The sequence below is a fragment of the Mobula hypostoma genome, chromosome 3, assembly GCF_963921235.1.
Source record: "Mobula hypostoma chromosome 3, sMobHyp1.1, whole genome shotgun sequence".
Taxonomy (NCBI): Eukaryota; Metazoa; Chordata; class Chondrichthyes; order Myliobatiformes; family Myliobatidae; genus Mobula; species Mobula hypostoma.
The window spans coordinates 179,559,237-179,577,201 of record NC_086099.1 but is presented as its reverse complement, the minus strand read 5'-3'; the positions used below and the strand labels follow the sequence as shown (position 1 = coordinate 179,577,201).

The window sequence follows — 17,965 nt, the reverse complement described above, 5'->3', positions numbered from 1 at the left end:
GTCATTTTGGAGATGAGCATGCCTGTCCTCCTCTGTCTCGTCTTCTCTCATCTTTTCTGTCCTGACTCTTTGATTCTGGAGTCGTGCGGCCCTGGTCTCATATGATTGTTGTTCTCTCCCTCTCCTTGCCACTTCCTGATGACGTTTGGCGTCATCTCTTGGCCATAATGTCCCCCTTCTCTGTCCACGGGGCATAATTAGGCTATCCATATATTTTTACCCTAATGCTTGATAGAAGATAGGAAGCAGTAACACCAAAGCCTCCAAGATGCTGTTGTTTCTTGATGATGTAGTTGGTGCTCTCCTAAATGGACATGATAGCCCTGCCCTTTTGCTGCAGTTGGTGTGGCTGCTGTGAGCATTGTGAGGCGCTGCTGAGGCTGGCGGTGCGCATGCGTCGGGCTGTGGCGTCGCGGTCTCCGTGGATGGTTGAAGTGGCTCTGTGAGCATCGTGAAGCGCTGCTGAGGCTGGCCATGAGCATGTGTCGGGCTGTGTCGTCCCGATTTCCATGATGGCCGATGGGTTCTTGGGTGAAAGGCAGCCTGTTGATTTTTGGCGAATGAGCAATTTTAAACGAATATATAAACCTGAACTTTGCCTGCATTCTGTAAGTTAGAGCATTTTCATTAAATTTAGCCAAAAAAAGTGCCACTGTAATGCACCATTTGCAATAATTTAAGGTCACAGACAGAGCATGAGAGTTTTAGTAGTATACTGTATAGATAAATCAGTCCCAAGGGTCTAATTTACTGCTTGCCACTCATATTTCTTATGTTTGCTCCTAATAAAGTATTATAATTTTTTAAAGACTTGATTTTCCTGTCCACTATATGCTTTGACTTTGCCACATTCTGTTTACTATTTCCTTCGAATAATAAAGATGCTAATTTGTGCTTTAGCTGGGAATACCAAACTCAAGACTACGATATTTTCTCCTTGCCAAGCTCCAGCCTGATGCTTTTTGCTTCCAAACTTTCAGTCAGGTAGGTTTTAAATTTGTATTAAGGGCAAATGCTTAATGGGATTGAAGAAATAGCTGGTTTGTCAAGATAGTCTTGTCTTTAAAAAATGCAGTCTGTTCTAATTCACTCATTAGAAATCAGAATCAGGTTTAATGTCACTGGCATATGTCATGAAATTTGTTGTTTTCATGGCAGCAATATAATACATAATAAGAAAAACTGAATTATAGGAAATGTGTATGTATGTGTGTGTATATGTGAGTATGTATATATGTGTGTGTATATATATAAAATGTAAATTAAATAAATAGTGCAAAAAAAGTAGTGAGGTAGTGTTCATGGATTCAATGTTCATCTCCCTGAATAAAGTAGCTCAGCTGACACTCCAGCATGGTACTAAGGGAATATTTGTTGCTGTGTCACTCTGTAAATTGGCCCTTCTAACACATTGTTTCATAAATCAATTCTTCGAGGGAAATGAAAATGTTTCTACACTTGATTGGAGCCTAAAGTTCATCAGCAATTTTGCTGAACATTCTTACATCTCGAATCCTATGTGTGGAAAACAAACAATATTTAATTAAGGTGAATGTGATGGAATAATTTCTTAAATTAATGATAGAAGCTGAACTTCCTTTTTGGAGAGAGAGAACTTCTGACGAATTTGGATGACCTCTAAATTACTCACATTAAGTCATACTAAAATTTCAAATATAAAAACGTCTTACCCAAGTCCTTTTCTTTTTTACAAAGGTATCTAAACTGCATTTCTATCTCCACTAGGCAGGCTGTTTTTTCTTATTACCACTTTCATTTGCACTATCTCCTCTGTAGTTATTTCATCTCCTCTTCTTTCCAATTTATTGCAATTTTTTCCTTTCATTCTTTCCCCTCTATACACCTTAAATTGTTTTATTTCTACTTTTGTTTTATTTGTGACATTCACCTGTCTACAGATACTACCTGACCTCCTGAGTACTTCCATCATATTGTCCTTTCATTTATCTATTTAGAGGATCATAGAACAGGATAGCATAGAGCACTTAACACAGAAGCAGGCCCTTCAGCCCATCTAGTTATTGCCAAACCATTATTCTACCTAGTTTTGTGGCCTGTACCTGGATCGTAACCCTTCACACCACTCCCATCCATGTACTTCTCTACTAAATGCTGCAATCATTCCTTCATACATATTCAGTATCTTCTTTCTGAATAAATAATTTTAATGTGCGTCTGAATTGTTTATTCTTGAGATGTTTTAATATATTTTTAAAGATTGTTGGATAGAATAATAAAAGGTTTAAAAAGAACTAAGTAAGTCCTTACTAACAGTTTATCTGTAATTCTAGGTACTTGAACAATTCCCGGACTGCGATAGCGTGGAAATGACAAGTTCTAGTTTTAGTCGGGTGTTATCTGCTGATGGTAGCAAAAAAGAGGAGAATAACTCAAATTGTTCTGCTAATGAAATCATAAGCAAAGAAGATGAGACTGTGCTTTACAAGTTAGAGACATTAGGACATATGAAACGGAAACAAAGCCAGGACAATAATTCATCAATACAAATGATCCAAAATTTCTTGGAGGAACAACTGGAAGACCCAAGCCCATACTTCATATCTCCAAAGTCCTTATTACGATATGCTTTGATACTGGACATTGTTGGACCAACTTGCAGAAGATCAGTTTGCTTCACAAAAGGGTACGTAAAGTTTCTTCATTGTCTCACATTTAATTGAATATTAAGATCATAAGATATAGGAGCAGAATTAGGCTATTTGTCCATTGAGTCTCTGCTGCATAGATATTCCTTTTAATCAAACTATTTTTAAGTATAATTATTGTGTCATTACCTCTGAATTATATTTTTGTCATTTGGTAACATGCATTGAACTTAGGAATTTCACTACTTCAGCATGTTAGGAATTATGAAGAATTTGAAGGTATCGACAATCATATTTAATGCTACAATGAAAATAAAGATTATCCAGTAACCGCACTAGGTGTCGGTGCTCATTTGTTCACTTGGTCAATCAAAAGAATGAATTCCTCTGTCGATAACTAATACACAATTTTATGATACTGTAGTAGTTTAGGTAGTGTTCTAATATTTCATTTAAATACATAATTTGTTACTCAGTTAAATGGTAATTTATTTTTTATACCGTTTCAACTATTTCCATGAACTTCAGGCTAATTGGGACAGCCGTTTAATTGGATCAGTTAACCTGTTGCCTCATGGCTCCAGTGACCTGGTTTCAGTACTGACCACCTGTGCCCTCTGAAGTTTCCACGTTTTTCACATGATTGCATGGGTTTCTTCGGAGTTTAGGAAAATGAGGGATAACCTTATTCAAACAAGATCCTAACAGGGCTGAACAACAGAGCCTTGAACCAAATGACGAAAAGTGAGGGCTATCCATTTAAATCTGAGTACACAGAAATTTTTTCTCACAGAGGGGTGATGAATTCTGTTCTCTGGCAAGTGGAGGAAACTGGATCATTGTAAGTATTTAAAGTGAAGCTGGATAAACATCTAGTGGCCAACACTTGATCTCTCTTCCTATTTTCTTGTGACAGAAAGCCAGCAAGGAAAGGCCTGCTTTTGTGCCTTAATATCTCTATGAATGTATGAGTTAATTCTAGTTTAGAATCTGTTTTTAACAGAGAAAAAGATCATTCTGAATTAGAACCTTCATCTTGTCCCTTACCAGCTTTTGACTGTGAAACTGTTTTTTTTAAACAACCTCAGGCTCTTCTTCTAGCCATGGAGTCACTTTTGTAACTTTGATAAATTTGCCCAGTTCCTGACTTTATGCTTGGATGTATAGGAAGCCAAAATTGGAGGAATACTGAATGCATTTATAGACAATAGACAATAGGTGCAGAAGTAGACCATTGGGCCCTTCGAGCCTGCACCGCCATTCTGAGATGATGGCTGATCATCTACTATCAATACCCGGTTCCTGCCTTGTCCCCATAACCCTTGATTCTCCTATCCATGATACCTACCTAGCTCCTTCTTGAAAGCATCCAGAGAATTGGCCTCCACTGCCTTCTGAGGCAGTGCGTGCCACACCTCCACAACTCTCTGGGAGAAGAAGTTTCTCCTCAACTCTGTCCTAAATGACCTACCCCTTATTCTTAAACCATGCCCACTGGTACTGGACTCTCCCAGCATCTGGAACATATTTCCTGCCTCTATCTTGTCCAATCCCTTAATAATCTTATATGTCTCAATCAGATCCCCCCTCAATCTTCTTAATTCCAGCGTGTACAAGCCCAGCCTCTCTAACCTCTCTGCGTAAGACAGTCCGGACATCCCAGGAATTAACCCAGTGAATCTACGCTGCACCTCCTCCACAGCCAGGATGTCCTTCCTTAACCCTGGAGACCAAAACTGTACACAATTCTCCAGGTGTGGTCTCACCAGGGCCCTGTACAAATGCAAAAGAATTTCCTTGCCCTAATTCCCTTTGTAATAAAGGCCAACGTTCCATTAGCCTTCTTCACTGCCTGCTGCACTTGCTCACCCTTACCTAACTCCACACCGTTCAGATAATAATCTGCCTTCCTGTTCTTGCTCCCAAAGTGAATAACCTCACACTTATTCACATTAAACACCATCTGCCAAGTTTCTGCCCACTCACCCAGCCTATGCAAGTTACCTTGAATTCTCCTAACATCCTCATCACATGTCACACTGCCACCCAGCTTAATATCATCAGCAAACTTGCTGATGTTATTCACGATGCCTTCCTCTAAATCATTGACGTAAATCGTAAACAGCTGTGGTCCCAATACCGAGCCCTGTGGCACCCCACTAGTCACCACCTGCCATTCTGAGAAACACCCATTCACTGCTACCCTTTGCTTTCTATCTGCCAACCAGTTTTCTATCCATGTCAATATCCTCCCCACAATGCCATGAGCTCTGATTTTACCCACCAATCTCCTATGTGGTACCTTATCAAATGCCTTCTGAAAGTCAAAGTACGCCACATCCACTGCATCTCCTGCATCTATCTTCCTGGTTACATCCTTGAAAAACTCCAATAGATTAGTCAAGCATGATTTGCCCTTGGTAAATCCATGCTGGCTCGGCCCAATCCTATCACTGCTATCAAGATATGCCGTTATTTCATCTTTAATAATGGACTCTAGCATCTTTCCCATTACTGATGTTAGGCTACCAGGGCGATAGTTCTCCGTTTTCTCTCTCCCTCCTTTCTTAAAAAGTGGGATAACATTAGTCATTCGCCAATCCTCAGGAACTGATCCTGAATCTAAGGAACATCGGAAAATGATCACCAATGCATCCGCAATTTCCAGAGCCACCTCCTTTAGTACCCTAGGATGCAGACCATCTGGACCTGGGGGTTTGTTAGCCTTCAGTCCCATCAGTCTACTCATCACCGTTTCCTTCCTAATGTCAATCTGTTTCAGTTCCTCTGTTACCCTATGTCCTTGGCCCATCCCTACATCTGGGAGATTGCTTGTGTCTTCCCTAGTGAAGACAGATCCAAAGTACTTATTAAATTCGTCTGCCATTTCTCTGTTTCCCATAACAATTTCTCCCAATTCATTCTTCAAGGGCCCAACATTGTTCTTAACTATCTTCCTTCTCTTCACATACCTAAAAAAACTTCTGCTATCCTGCTTTATATTCCTAGCTAGCTTGCGTTCATACCTCATTTTTTCTCCCTGTATTGCCTTTTTAGTTAAGTTCTGTTGCTCCTTAAAAATTTCCCAATCATCCATCTTCCCACTCACCTTAGCTCTGTTATACTTCTTTTTTAATGCTATGCTATCTCTGACTTCCTTTGTCAACCACTGTGGCCACTTTCCCCCCTTTGAATCCTTCCTTCTCCGGTGGATGAACTGATTTTGCACCTTGTGCATTATTCCCAAGAATACCTGCCACTGCTGTTCCACTGTTTTTTCTGCTAGGATATCCGACCAGACAACTTTGGCCAGCTCTTCCCTCATGGCTCCATCGTCTCCTTTGTTCAACTGCAATACTGACACTTCTGATCTGCCCTTATCCCTCTCAACGTGCAGATAAAAACTTATCATATTATGGTCACTACCTCCTAATGGCTCCTTTACTTCAAGATCACTTATCAAATCCTGTTCATTGCACAACACTAAATCCAGAATAACCTTATCTCTGGTCGGCTCTCGTACAAGCTGCTCCAAAAATGCATCCCGTAGGCACTCTACAAACTCCATATCCTCGGGTCCAGTACCAACCTGATTTTCCCAGTTCACCTGCATGTTGAAATCCCCCATAACTACTGCGACGTTTCCTTTGCCACATGCCATTGTTAACCCCCTATTCAACTTGCACCCAATATCCATGCTACTGTTTGGGGGCCTGTAGATAACATCTATTAGGGTCTTCTTGCCCTTACTGTTCCTCAGTTCTATCCACACTGACTCTACTTCTCCTGATTCTATGTCCCCCCTTGCAAGGGACTGAATCTCATTCCTCACCAACAGGGCCACCCCATCCCCTCTGCCCACCTTTCTGTCCCTTCGATGGCACGTATACCCTTGTACATTCAATTCCCAGGTCTGATCCCCCTGCAGCCATGTCTCCCAACAACATCATAGTTACCCATTCGCACCTGAGCTTCAAGCTCATCCGCCTTATTTCTGACACTTCGTGCATTCAGATATAGAAATTTTAACCCATTTCTCCTCTCTCTGTTTAAATCGCTGCCTATTGTGCATAACCCAGCTCCCCGAACTCTCACCGGGCTATACGCCCCTTGAATTTTGTTGTCCTTCTTAAATTTACTTACTCTTTCTGCACATTTAACTCCATGCTCCGTCAGACCATCCCTCTGCACATGTATCCTCCTTATCACTTGTTCCACCTCACCTTTCTCTACTTCACACTTAATATTCCGGAACCGTGTAGTCCCCACCTGTCCTTTATACTTCATCTCGCTATCCTCTCTCACATTCTGGATCCCTGCCCCCTGCAAATTTAGCTTAAACTCCCCCAAGCAGCACTAGCAAACTTTCCTGCAAGAATGTTAGTACCCCTCCAGTTCAGGTGTAAACCGTCCCGACGGAACAGATCCCAACTTCCCTGGACCAAAGCCCAATTATCTAAAAACCTGAAGCCCTCCCTCCTGCACCATCCTCTCAGCCACATATTGATCTGTATAATCCTTCTGTTCCTCGCCTCACTCACACGTGGCACAGGTAGCAATCTGGAGATTGTTACCCTGGAGGTCCTGCCCTTCAGCTTCGCACCTAACTCTCTGAACTCACTGCGCAGGACCCCCTCACCCTTCCTACCCATGTCGTTGGTCCCTACATGGACCACAACATCTGGATTCTTGCCCTCCCTCTCGAGAATAACCTGCACCCAATCTGAGATGTCCCAGACCCCGGCGCCAGGGAGGCAACATACCATCTGAGACTCCCTATCTCCCCTACAAAATCTCCTATCTGCCCCCCTGACTATAGGATCCCCTATCACTACCGCTGTCCTCTCTTCCCTCCTCCCCTTCTGAGTCGAGGGTCCAACCTCAGTGCCAGAGACAGGACCACTGCAACTTGTTCCTGGTAGGTCATTCCCACCAACAGTATCCAAAACAGTATACTTATTGTTGATGGGAATGGCCACAGGGGTGCTCTGCACTCTCTGCCTGCTCCCCCTCCATCTCCTGACAGTCACCCAGTTGCCTACCTCCCGTCTTTTCGGTGTGACTACCTCCCGATAACTCTTATCTATCTCTCTCTGCCTCCCGAATGATCCGTAGTTCATCCAGCTCCAGTTCCAATTCCCTAACTCGCTCTGATAGGAGCTGCAGCTGGATGCACTTTCTGCAGGTGTGGTCATCAGGGTCCATTTAAATCTGGAGGAGATTAGGTATGCTGAATAGCAGACTCCTGGACTCAGTTGAACTGCTAGGAATTTTACATTCGAGATGTTGCTGCCTTGTGCGTCTTTGAGCATAGGTGTGATAAATGGTTCTTCAAATATTTGGATGTAGACTGCAGAGGTTTGGATGACTTCAAGTTTACAGATTTCCTGTAAAGTAAATGCTTAAATACAGAAATTTAGTTAACCAGATCTGAAGTCAAAACAGAATATCCAAAATATACTCAGCAGATCAGGTAGCAACTGCAGAAAAAAGAAAGTGTCTGCACATCCCAGGTTGAAGAATATTTAGCAGAACTTATTTTATATTACTAAATCTTTAATGTCATGTAGTTATGCTTAGGAATGGGTATATATTAAACTAGCAATTAATTTAACACAGAACATAAAAATCTAGAGCGCATTACAGACCCTCCGGCCCACAATGTTGTGTCGACCATGTAACCTACTATACAAACTGACCAGGCGTGAACTCCGGAAAGCCATTAAGGGTGCCAAGAGGCAATATCGAGCCAAGTTGGAAGCCCAGGCTAACCAGAGGGATGCCAGTAGACTATGGCAGGGTCTAAATGAGATCACTGCGCGCAAAGAAAAGGCTGGAAATATCAATAACTGTGGCGCTTCTCTTCTTGACGAACTTAACGTATTCTACACAAGATTCGAACGGAAGAGGAGCGTCCCGCTCCTTCCGGATAAACCGGACCTGGTGGCATCAAGATTCATCATCACTGAGGAGGACGTTAGAAGGGCCTTCCTGAAGATAAATCCAAGGAAGGCGACGGGCCCAGATGGCGTCCCAGGATGGGTTCTCTGGGCCTGTTCAAGCGAGCTAGCTGGAGTGTTTGCTGACATCTTCAACTGCTCCTTGCTTCAGTCTAAGATCCCCCCCTGTGTTTTAAGAAGGTAACGATAATCCCAGCCGAAGAAGAGCAAGGTGGCATGCCTGAATGAGTATCGACCTGTGACTCTGACATCAATTGCTATGAAGTGCTTTGAGAGATTGGTTTTGGCACACGTCAACCACAGCCTACCGGTCAACCTCGACGCTTTGCAGTTCGCCTACCGGAGCAACAGGTCAACGGCAGATACCATCTCTCTGGCCCTACATTCCTCCTTAGGACATCTGGAGAATAGAGACGCATACATAAGGCTCCTTTTCATTGACTACAGCTCTACCTTTAATACCATCTTTCCAAATAAACTGATTCCTAAGCTTCAGAACCTGGGCCTTAGCACTCAGATCTGCAGCTGGATCTTCAATTTCCTCACAGGCAGGACCCAAGCTGTAAAAATAGGGGACAAGCACTTCTCTACAATCTCTGAGCACCGGTGCCCCACAAGGCTGTGTACTCAGCCCCCTGCTGTACTCACTGTACACCCATGATTGTGTAGCCAAGTTTCCATCAAACTCCATATATAAGTTTGTTGATGACACAACAATTGTAGGTTGTATCTCGGGTAATGATGAGTTTGAGTACAGGGAGGAAATTAAGAACCTGGTGGCCTGGTGTGAAGACAATAACCTATCCCTCAATGTCAGCAAGACGAAGGAATTGATTGTTGACTTCAGGAGTAGCGGACCGCACTGCCCAATTTACATCGGTGGTGCGCAAATGGAACAGGTCAAAAGCTTTAAGTTCCTCAGGGTCAATATCACAAATGACCTGACTTGGTCCAACCAAGCAGAGTTCACTGCCAAGAAGGCCCACCAGCGCCTTTACTTCCTGAGAAAACTAAAGAAATTTGGCCTGTCCCCTAAAACCCTCACTAATTTTTATAGGTGCACTGTAGAAAGCATTCTTTTAGGGTGCATCACAACCTGGTATGGAAGTTGTCCTGTCCAAGACCAAAAGAAACTGCAGAAGATCGTGAACATGGCGCAGCACATCACACAAACCAATCTTCCATCCGTGGACTCACTTTACATCGCACGCTGTCGGAGCAGTGCTGCCAGGATAATCAAGGACACGAGCCACCCAGCCAACACACTTTTTGTCGCTCTTCCCTCTGGGAGAAGGCTCAGGAGCTTGAAGACTCGTACGGCCAGATTTGGGAACAGCTTCTTTCCAACTTTGATAAGACCGCTGAACGGATCCTGACCCGGATCTGGCCCGTACCCTCCAAATATCTGGACCTACCTCTCAGTTTTTTTGCATTACCTTACCTCCCATTTTTCTATTTTCTGTTTATGAAAATAGCCTCTTGCTGTCCACACAATCAAAGCCCCTCATCGTCTTATACACCTCTATCAGGTCACCTCCGTCCTTCCAAGGAGAAAAGGCAAAATTCACTCAACCTTTTCTCATAAGGGATGCCTCCAATCCAGGCAACATCCTTGTAAATCTCCTCTGCACTTTCTATAGTATCCACATCCTTCTTGTAGTGAGGTGACCAGAACTGAACGCAGTACTCCAAGTGGGATCTGACTAAGGTCTTATATAGCTGTAACATTACCTCACGGTCTTGAACTCAATCCCACAGTTGATGAACGCCAACACACTGTACACCTTCTTAACAACACTGTCAACCTGTCTTCAAATTTGACCAACCAAAATGAGCCACTGCACACTTACCTGGGTTGAAGTCCATCTGCCCCTTCTCAGCTCACTTCTGCATCTTATTGATGTCCCGCTGTAACCTCTGACAACCCTCTAGATTATCCACAACGCTCCCAACCTTTGTGTCCTCAGCAAACTTACTACCCTGCCTTCTAGTTCTTCATCCAGATCATTTATAAAAATCATGAAGAGCAGAGGTCCCAGAACAGATCCCTGTGGAACACAACCAGATTGCTCTGGAACACAGTCAAGTCAATCATACAAGTGCAATCTTTGTGACAAAAGCTTCTCAACTGCTAGTCAAGCTGTACGGCATTCATGTCAAAACCAAAACTCTGATTCATTCATTTTGGTCAACCAGCAGTGCAAGGGGAGGGCTCTTCAGAGGCTTGTGAAGTGATAATTTACTTAGCAAACATACTTTTACTGAAATCATGGCTGTTTACACTGATTATTCTGTTTTCGTCATTAATTAACAATTGGTGACATGTTGGTCTTTAAAAATAGTTGCTGATTATATGCTTGAGATTTGGAATTACCATATTTTTAGAAAGTATGCCTTTACATGTAATGCTGTTTTATTTAAATATCAATGATATTTACTGCTGCAAGTATCTTGGCTTAAAGAAGCTAACCTTTTGGCCATTCCCTCTGAGAATAATTAGATCTGATTTCTAATATAGGTATGGTTGTTACATGGAAGGAACAGGTTCAGTGTTGAAGACTGCTTCAGATGTAGAGGTTTGTTAACTCTCTTCGAATTCCTCAAACACACTTCGGTAGCTAGTTCCCATTTTTGCACGCTGGTTTCCCATGCTCCCTTTCACACACTGGTTCTCAAGCTTCCTTTCGCACTCTAGTTTCCCGCGCTCCCTTTCGCCTCACACGCTGGTTTCCTGCGCTCCCTTTTGCCTCGCACACTGGTTTCCCGCGCTCCCTATCGCACGCTGGTTTCCCGCGCTCCCTCTCACACGCTGGTTTCCCGCGCTCCCTATCGCACGCTGGTTTCCCGCGCTCCCTATCGCACGCTGCTTTCCCGCGCTCCCTCTCACACGCTGCTTTCCCACGCTCCCTCTCACACTCTGGTTTCCCGCGCTCCCTCTCGCACGCTGGTTTCCCGCGCACCCTATCGCACGCTGGTTTCCTGCGTTCCCTTTTGCACGCTGGTTTCCCACCCTTCCTTTCGCACACTGTATATTTTTATTATTTTAAACTTGCTAGGTAACAAAATTTTATTATTTTGTAAGCTATTAATTTCAAGTGATAAGGTTGTTTCTTGAGCTTTGAATATGAGATTTTAACTTAGAAACTATTGGGTAATTCTTGTAGGTTTTATGGATTTTTTTTGTTGAGAAACTGATTTCCTGGTACCCTTAAAGGTGTGGAATTCCTGTGTCCATTTTTCTAATCCCTACCCACCTTCAGGCAGAGCTCTCCACCAGGAATGTCAGGAGTTGAATTAGTATATGCAGTAAAATATGCTTAAATTATTGTTCATTTTTCTATATTTCATTTATGCTCTAGTGAGAACATGTATATTCAAAGCAAATAGTTTTCCTTTCATATTTACTTGTTTTGCATTTTTTTTGTTTTAATAGCTTGCCTTAGTATTCCTGTCATTTGAGACAATGTCAGAAGATGAAAAATTGACCCAGCTGGCAAAATTGAAACTTCGATATTTCACCCCAAGAGAAATAGCAAATCTCCATGGATTTCCTCCAGAATTCAGTATGTACAGTACAAAATACATTTCTGAGTATGTGTTGATGTGTTGTATAAAACTGATATATATGTGTGTATGTGTGTGTGTGTGTATATATATATATATAAAAAAGCTACACGTTCTACCTATTACTTAGACAGGAGCCAAGAAAGCGACCAGCTCCTCATTTTGCTGCTGCTATGAATCCAGTCACTGAACTGCTCAAAAAGCTGTTAAGGTCTTCATTTTCCTTCACTGTTTCTGCAATAGGAAACCTCATGTCCACATGTGTTCCCACTGTAGGGGAATGGCAATACTCAGTTAGAACATGGAGGATTGTAGATACTTGCCTACAGTCACTTACTGCTGTGGACCCTTGAGTTGTACATCAATATTCAAGATGTTTTGTGCTTGTATCTTAAGCTTACAATAGAAGAAACTTTGATGTTTAAATATAGCAATATGGATTCATTAGTTAATGAGTCTAAGTCAGTCCTCTAAGTAAGACTTACAAACAATTCCGATAGGGAGTCCTTGTGCAGGATTCCCTAAAAGTTAACTTACAGGTTGAATTGATGGCATGGAAGGCAAATACAATATTAAGACCATATGACATAGGAGCAGAATTTGGCCATTTGGCCCATCAAGTCTGCTCCACCATCCAATCATGGCTGATCCTTTTTCCCCCCTCAGCCCCATTCCCTGGCCTTCCCCGTAAACTTTGATGCCACGTCCAATCAAGAACCAATCAAGCTCTGCCTTAAATACACCCAATGACCTGGCTTCCACAGCTGTCTGTGGTAGTAAATTCCCCAAATTCACCACCCTCTGGCTAAAAATTTCTCCATATCTCTGTTTTAAATGGATACCCCTCTATCCAGAGGCTGTGCCTTCTTGGCCTGTACTCTCCACCATGGGAAACATCCTTTGCACATCTACCATGTCTAGACCTTTCAAAATTCGGAAGGTTTCAATAAGATCCCCCTCATCTTTCTAAATTCCAGCAAGTACAGACCCAGAGCTCTCAAACGTTCCTTGTATAATAATCCTTTGATTCCCAGAATCATCCTTGTGAACCTCATCTGAGCCCTCTCCAATGCCAGCATAGCTTTTCTTAGATGAGTAGCCCAGAACTGTTGACAATACTTAACGTGAGGACTCACAAGTGCCTTTTAAAGCCTCAGTATCACATCCCTGCTCTTGTATTCTAGACCTCTTAAAATTAACGCTAACCTTACATTTGCCTTCCTCACTCCGGCTCATCCTGAAAGTTAACCTTTAGGGTGTTCTGCACAAGTACTCCCAGTCTCTTTGCATCTCAGACTTTTGGACTTTCTCCCTGTTTAGAAAATAGTCTGCACATTTATTTCTACTATCAAAGTGCCTGACCATGTGTTTTCCAAAACTGTATTTCACTTGCCACTTAATTGCCCATTCTCCTAATCTGTCTAAATCCTTCTGCAGCCTGCCTGTTTCCTCAACATTACCTGCCCCTCCAACAAATTTTCATATCATCTGCAAACCTGGCAACAAGGCCATCTATTCTATCATCTAAATCATTTATATACAGCATAAAAAGAAGCAGTCCCAACACCGACCCCTGTGGAACACCACTAGTCACTGGCAGCCAACCAGAAAAGGATCCTTTTATTCCCACTCGCTGCCTCCTACCAATCAGCCAATGCTCTAGCCATGTTAATATCTTTCCTGTAATACCATGAGCTGTTAACTTGGTAAGCAGCTCATGTGTGGCACCTTGTCAAGGGTTTTCTGAAAGTCCAAATATACAACATCCACTACATTCCCTTTAACTATCCTACGTGTAATCTCCTCAAAGAATTCCAACAGGTTTGTCAGACAAGATTTTCCCTTAAGGTAACCATGCTGACTTTGTCCTATCTTGTCCTGTGTCACCAAGTACTCCATAAACTCATCTTTAACAATTGGCTCCAACAACTTCCCAACCACTGAGGTCAGGCTAACTGGTCTATAATTTCCTCTCTGCTGCCTTCTTCCTCTCCTAATGAGTAGAGTTACTTTGCAATTTTGCAGTCCTCTAGCACCATGCCAGAGTCCAATGAATTTTGCAAGATCATTACTAATGCCTCCACAATCTCTACTTCTACCTCTTTCAGAGCCCTAGTGTACAATGGTTATCAACACCCTAGTATTATCAGCTGATGATAATAAACGTGAGTCTGATTCTGATTCTGGGTTCATTTCAAGAGGATTGGCAGTTAAAAGCAAAGATGTAATGATGAAGCTTTAGTAGGCATTATTCAGACCGCACTTGGAGCAGTTGTAAGCAATTTAAGAAAGGATCTGCTGGCATTGGAGAGGGTCCAGAGGAGGTTCACAAAAATGATCCTGGGAATGAAAGAGTTAATATATGAGTGGTGTTTAGTGGTTTTGGATCTGTACTTGGAGTTTAGAAGAATGAGGGGGTGATCACATTGAAGTCTATTAAATATTGAAAGTGAATATGGAGAGTCTAGGACCAGAGGACACATCCTCACAGTAGAAGGACATCCCTTTAGAACAGAGTTGAGGAGGAATTTCTTTAGCTAGAGGGTGGTAAATCTGTGGAATTCAAGTGACTGAGTATATTTAAAGTAATGTTACTAGATTCTTGATTACTAAGGGTGTCCAAGGTTATGGGAGGAAGGCAGGAGAATAGGGTTGAGAAGGATAATTGAAAGGCTGAGCATTTTCGATGAGCCTACTGGCTCCTCTGTCTCATGGTCTTCTGATCTTGGATCTAAAATCCAAACTAATGAACCATTAAATATGTAATATAAATACAAACACATTTTGAGATGTCCTGCAAGGTGGTGAGCATGTTTAATTTTCTTTCTCTGCAAGGTATATTGACGTTACAACAGGTAAATTTAATAAAATAGATATGAATAGTGTTTGCAGATCACAGTCTTGCAAGAAGACAACAAAAATATTCAAAAATTGATTTTTATGGTGAAAAAGAGGATTTTTTTTCAGGTAGCAAACTTTTTTTTCAATTTTCAAACTGTTTCAGATTTTTATGGGAAGCAGTCATAAAAGTTAAAGAGTAACTGCTTTTATGGAAACGTTGATGCAGTTTAATATTTTCATTTTAATCTGTGGAACCTGTGCTCAAGTCCAAACCACCAAGGCAAAATGAAAGAATTTGTAGGCCATTCAGCAAGTAGGTAATTTAGTTGTTTCGTATTCTCATTGGCTGCATGGAGACTGTTTTCTTCACTATAACTAACTATGAATTTTTGTGTTTAAAGATATTGAATCATAATAAAAAGCCAATTATGAAAATTTTACAGTCATGTTGGTTGAAATAGTAGTTATAATTAATGATTATGGTTTGCTTTTAAAAAAGAAGTAATTCAGGTGGTATGATTGGCTTCTCTTCAACTAAGCTTTCACTGAAACTTTTCAATTGTATAAGAGAGCAAAACATAAGAGTAAAGGAAGTAGCAAAGAAATTTTATTTAGTCGTCAACAATTCCAGATTCAAGGACATAAATGAAAATCATGACAAAACAGTTACAGATTTGCCATATCATAGGAAAATCTATCATTTTCTAGTTATCTTTACCAGGTGGAGGGTCGAACTTTAGCCTGTAACGATGTGATTACCATTCCCACTCATCTTTTTTTTAATTATATTTCAGCTTTTCTGGGTGTTCCTAATTTAACATCTGACAGTTTGTTGTGGTTTGGGTATTTGTAGAGTGTGAATGCTCCCCATTAACCCAGCTGAAGTAATGGCTCTATTTGATTCTTTCTTTACAGATCAAAAACACTTGTATCTATAATTTTGTTTTCAACTCCCCTACATAGAACATAGAAGAGTACTGTATCGTACGGACTCTTCGGTCCATGATGTTGTGCTGACCTATATACTCTTACTCCACAATCAATCTAACCCTTCCCTCCTGCACAATCCATAATGCTTCCGTATTCTTACATTCAGCCTATCAAAGAGAATTCCTAAATGAATTAATGCATTATCCTCCATCACCACCCCTGACAGTATTTTCCTGGTACTTACCATTGGAAAAAAACTGCCTCTGTCATCCCCGTAAAATTTCCCTCCACTAATCTTAAATGTAGAGGCCCTCCGTTGGTCAGGGTTGGTTATGGATGTTGTGTCCCAGCTGTCTGCATGATATGAAAGCCAGGGCAGTACGATGTGGAGAGCAAGCTATTGCCCATGCAGCAGGCTCCTGCTCTCCATGTAGCTAATGAATCCAAGGGAATGGCAGAGTCTGATACAGTTTGGCACCAGCGATATCACTGGTGTTGCCAGTCAGCATTGAACTTAATGTAGGTCTACCTTAGGGACTCCAGCTCTTGTCAAATGCCTTAGTAAAATCCATGTACATCGCATCCACTGCTTTACCTTTTCACATCCTTAAAAAACTTATTCAACCTGCCCCTTATGAAGCCATGCTGCCTGTCCCTATTAAGATTTTGCTTCTTCAAATACTCATATATCCTGTTCCTAAGAATTTTTCCATTAGTTTGCCCACAATGATGATTTTGTCTCACTGGTCTATAATTCTCAGGATTATCCCTATTAGCTTTCTTAAAGAATAGAACAACATTTGCCATCCTCCTATCCTCAGGTACTACTTCTAAGCCAGGGAGGTCACAATGATTGTCATCAATGCCCCAAAAAATCTTTTCCCTTGTTTCTCATGGTACCCTTGGGTATATCCCTTCTGGCCTTGGGGACTTAGCTGTCCTAATGTTTTATCTCTTTTTTAACCCAGCATATTATCCTGTTCATGCTGAAGTCACATTCATCGAGAGTCCTCTCCCTGGTGAGTGCTGAAACACAGTATTGTTAAGGACCTCTCTTATCTCCTTCAACTCTAGGTGCATGTTTCTCCCCTTTATCCCTGTGCATTCCTACCCTCACTCTGATCATTTCCTGTGGAATGACTTTGATTTTCTTTAATCCTACTTGCCAAAGCCTTCTCATGTTCCCTTCTAGTTCTTTTAATTCCTCTCTTAAGCTTCTCCCTGGCTACTCTATAACTCTCAAGAGCCCTGTCTGATTTTTGCTTAAATAAGAAACCTTAAATATGTTACTTTTTCTCTGGACTAAATGTTCCACCTCTCTTGTCAACTATGGTTTCTTTATCCACCCATCTTTCCTCTGTCTCAATTGGACAAACCTATCCTAAATACCTTTCAAATGCTTCCTAAACAATTTCCACATTTCTGCTGTGCATTTCCCTGAGAATATCTGTTCCTGTGAAATATCATCTAAATAAACCCTGCCCCATTTAAATACTGACACCCCAACTTTTATATCTATGCCTCTGTCAATTATGTTTACTCTGCTCAGAACCAATCATCTTGTACACTTCTGTTAAATATCCTCTTAACTATCTTTGCTCCAAGGTGACATGATTGTAGTTAACCAGGCTCTTCTAGTGATATTGGTTGCAACAAGGCCTTGATTTAAAAACTCTTCTGACCATAGTTATGATGAGGTTGCAGTAAATTTTTGTATTTATGTAGACAGCAACCATTGTTTCCTAGATACTCACTTCTTTGGACAGTTAAAGAGGTTTTTTTCCTGTTTTTTCTTGATAATCTTGACTCCTCAGAAGGTGTTGGAGCAGGTGAAAAGTGCAAAAGATGCAGTTAGCTGAAATTAAGGACGATTTGATTTGAATTTCTTTTTTTCTTTGCATTTTTCATGCTCTTGCTATTTTCTTCCTTTTCTATATTTATTGTTTTAATTATTCCAAGGTTGTCAAGCCAAGGAGTGGTAGTGGGGACAAGCTCCCACTACCTAAAAGTGCTCCTCACGGCATGCGCCTCAAATAGCCTCTG

At 41.6% G+C, this 17,965-nt stretch overlaps 2 protein-coding genes across 6 annotated transcripts in view; both read left to right on the top strand.

Annotated features, from left to right (window-relative positions):
- LOC134344424 (uncharacterized) overlaps nucleotides 1-17,965 on the top strand; it is a 108,722-nt gene that overhangs the window by 65,463 nt on the left and 25,294 nt on the right. The gene's annotated exons all lie outside the window — the stretch shown is intronic.
- trdmt1 (tRNA aspartic acid methyltransferase 1) overlaps nucleotides 1-17,965 on the top strand; it is a 174,144-nt gene that overhangs the window by 153,441 nt on the left and 2,738 nt on the right. For 3 of the 5 annotated variants that reach the window (XM_063044194.1, XM_063044195.1, XM_063044193.1), the window contains 5 exons: nucleotides 901-984; nucleotides 2,313-2,665; nucleotides 11,106-11,163; nucleotides 12,021-12,150; nucleotides 16,891-16,941. In XM_063044194.1, the coding sequence (XP_062900264.1) occupies nucleotides 901-984; nucleotides 2,313-2,665; nucleotides 11,106-11,163; nucleotides 12,021-12,150; nucleotides 16,891-16,941 (676 nt within the window). The remainder of the gene's footprint in view (nucleotides 1-900; nucleotides 985-2,312; nucleotides 2,666-11,105; nucleotides 11,164-12,020; nucleotides 12,151-16,890; nucleotides 16,942-17,965) is intronic. The other 2 variants (XM_063044192.1, XM_063044196.1) reach the window with 1 other exon arrangement.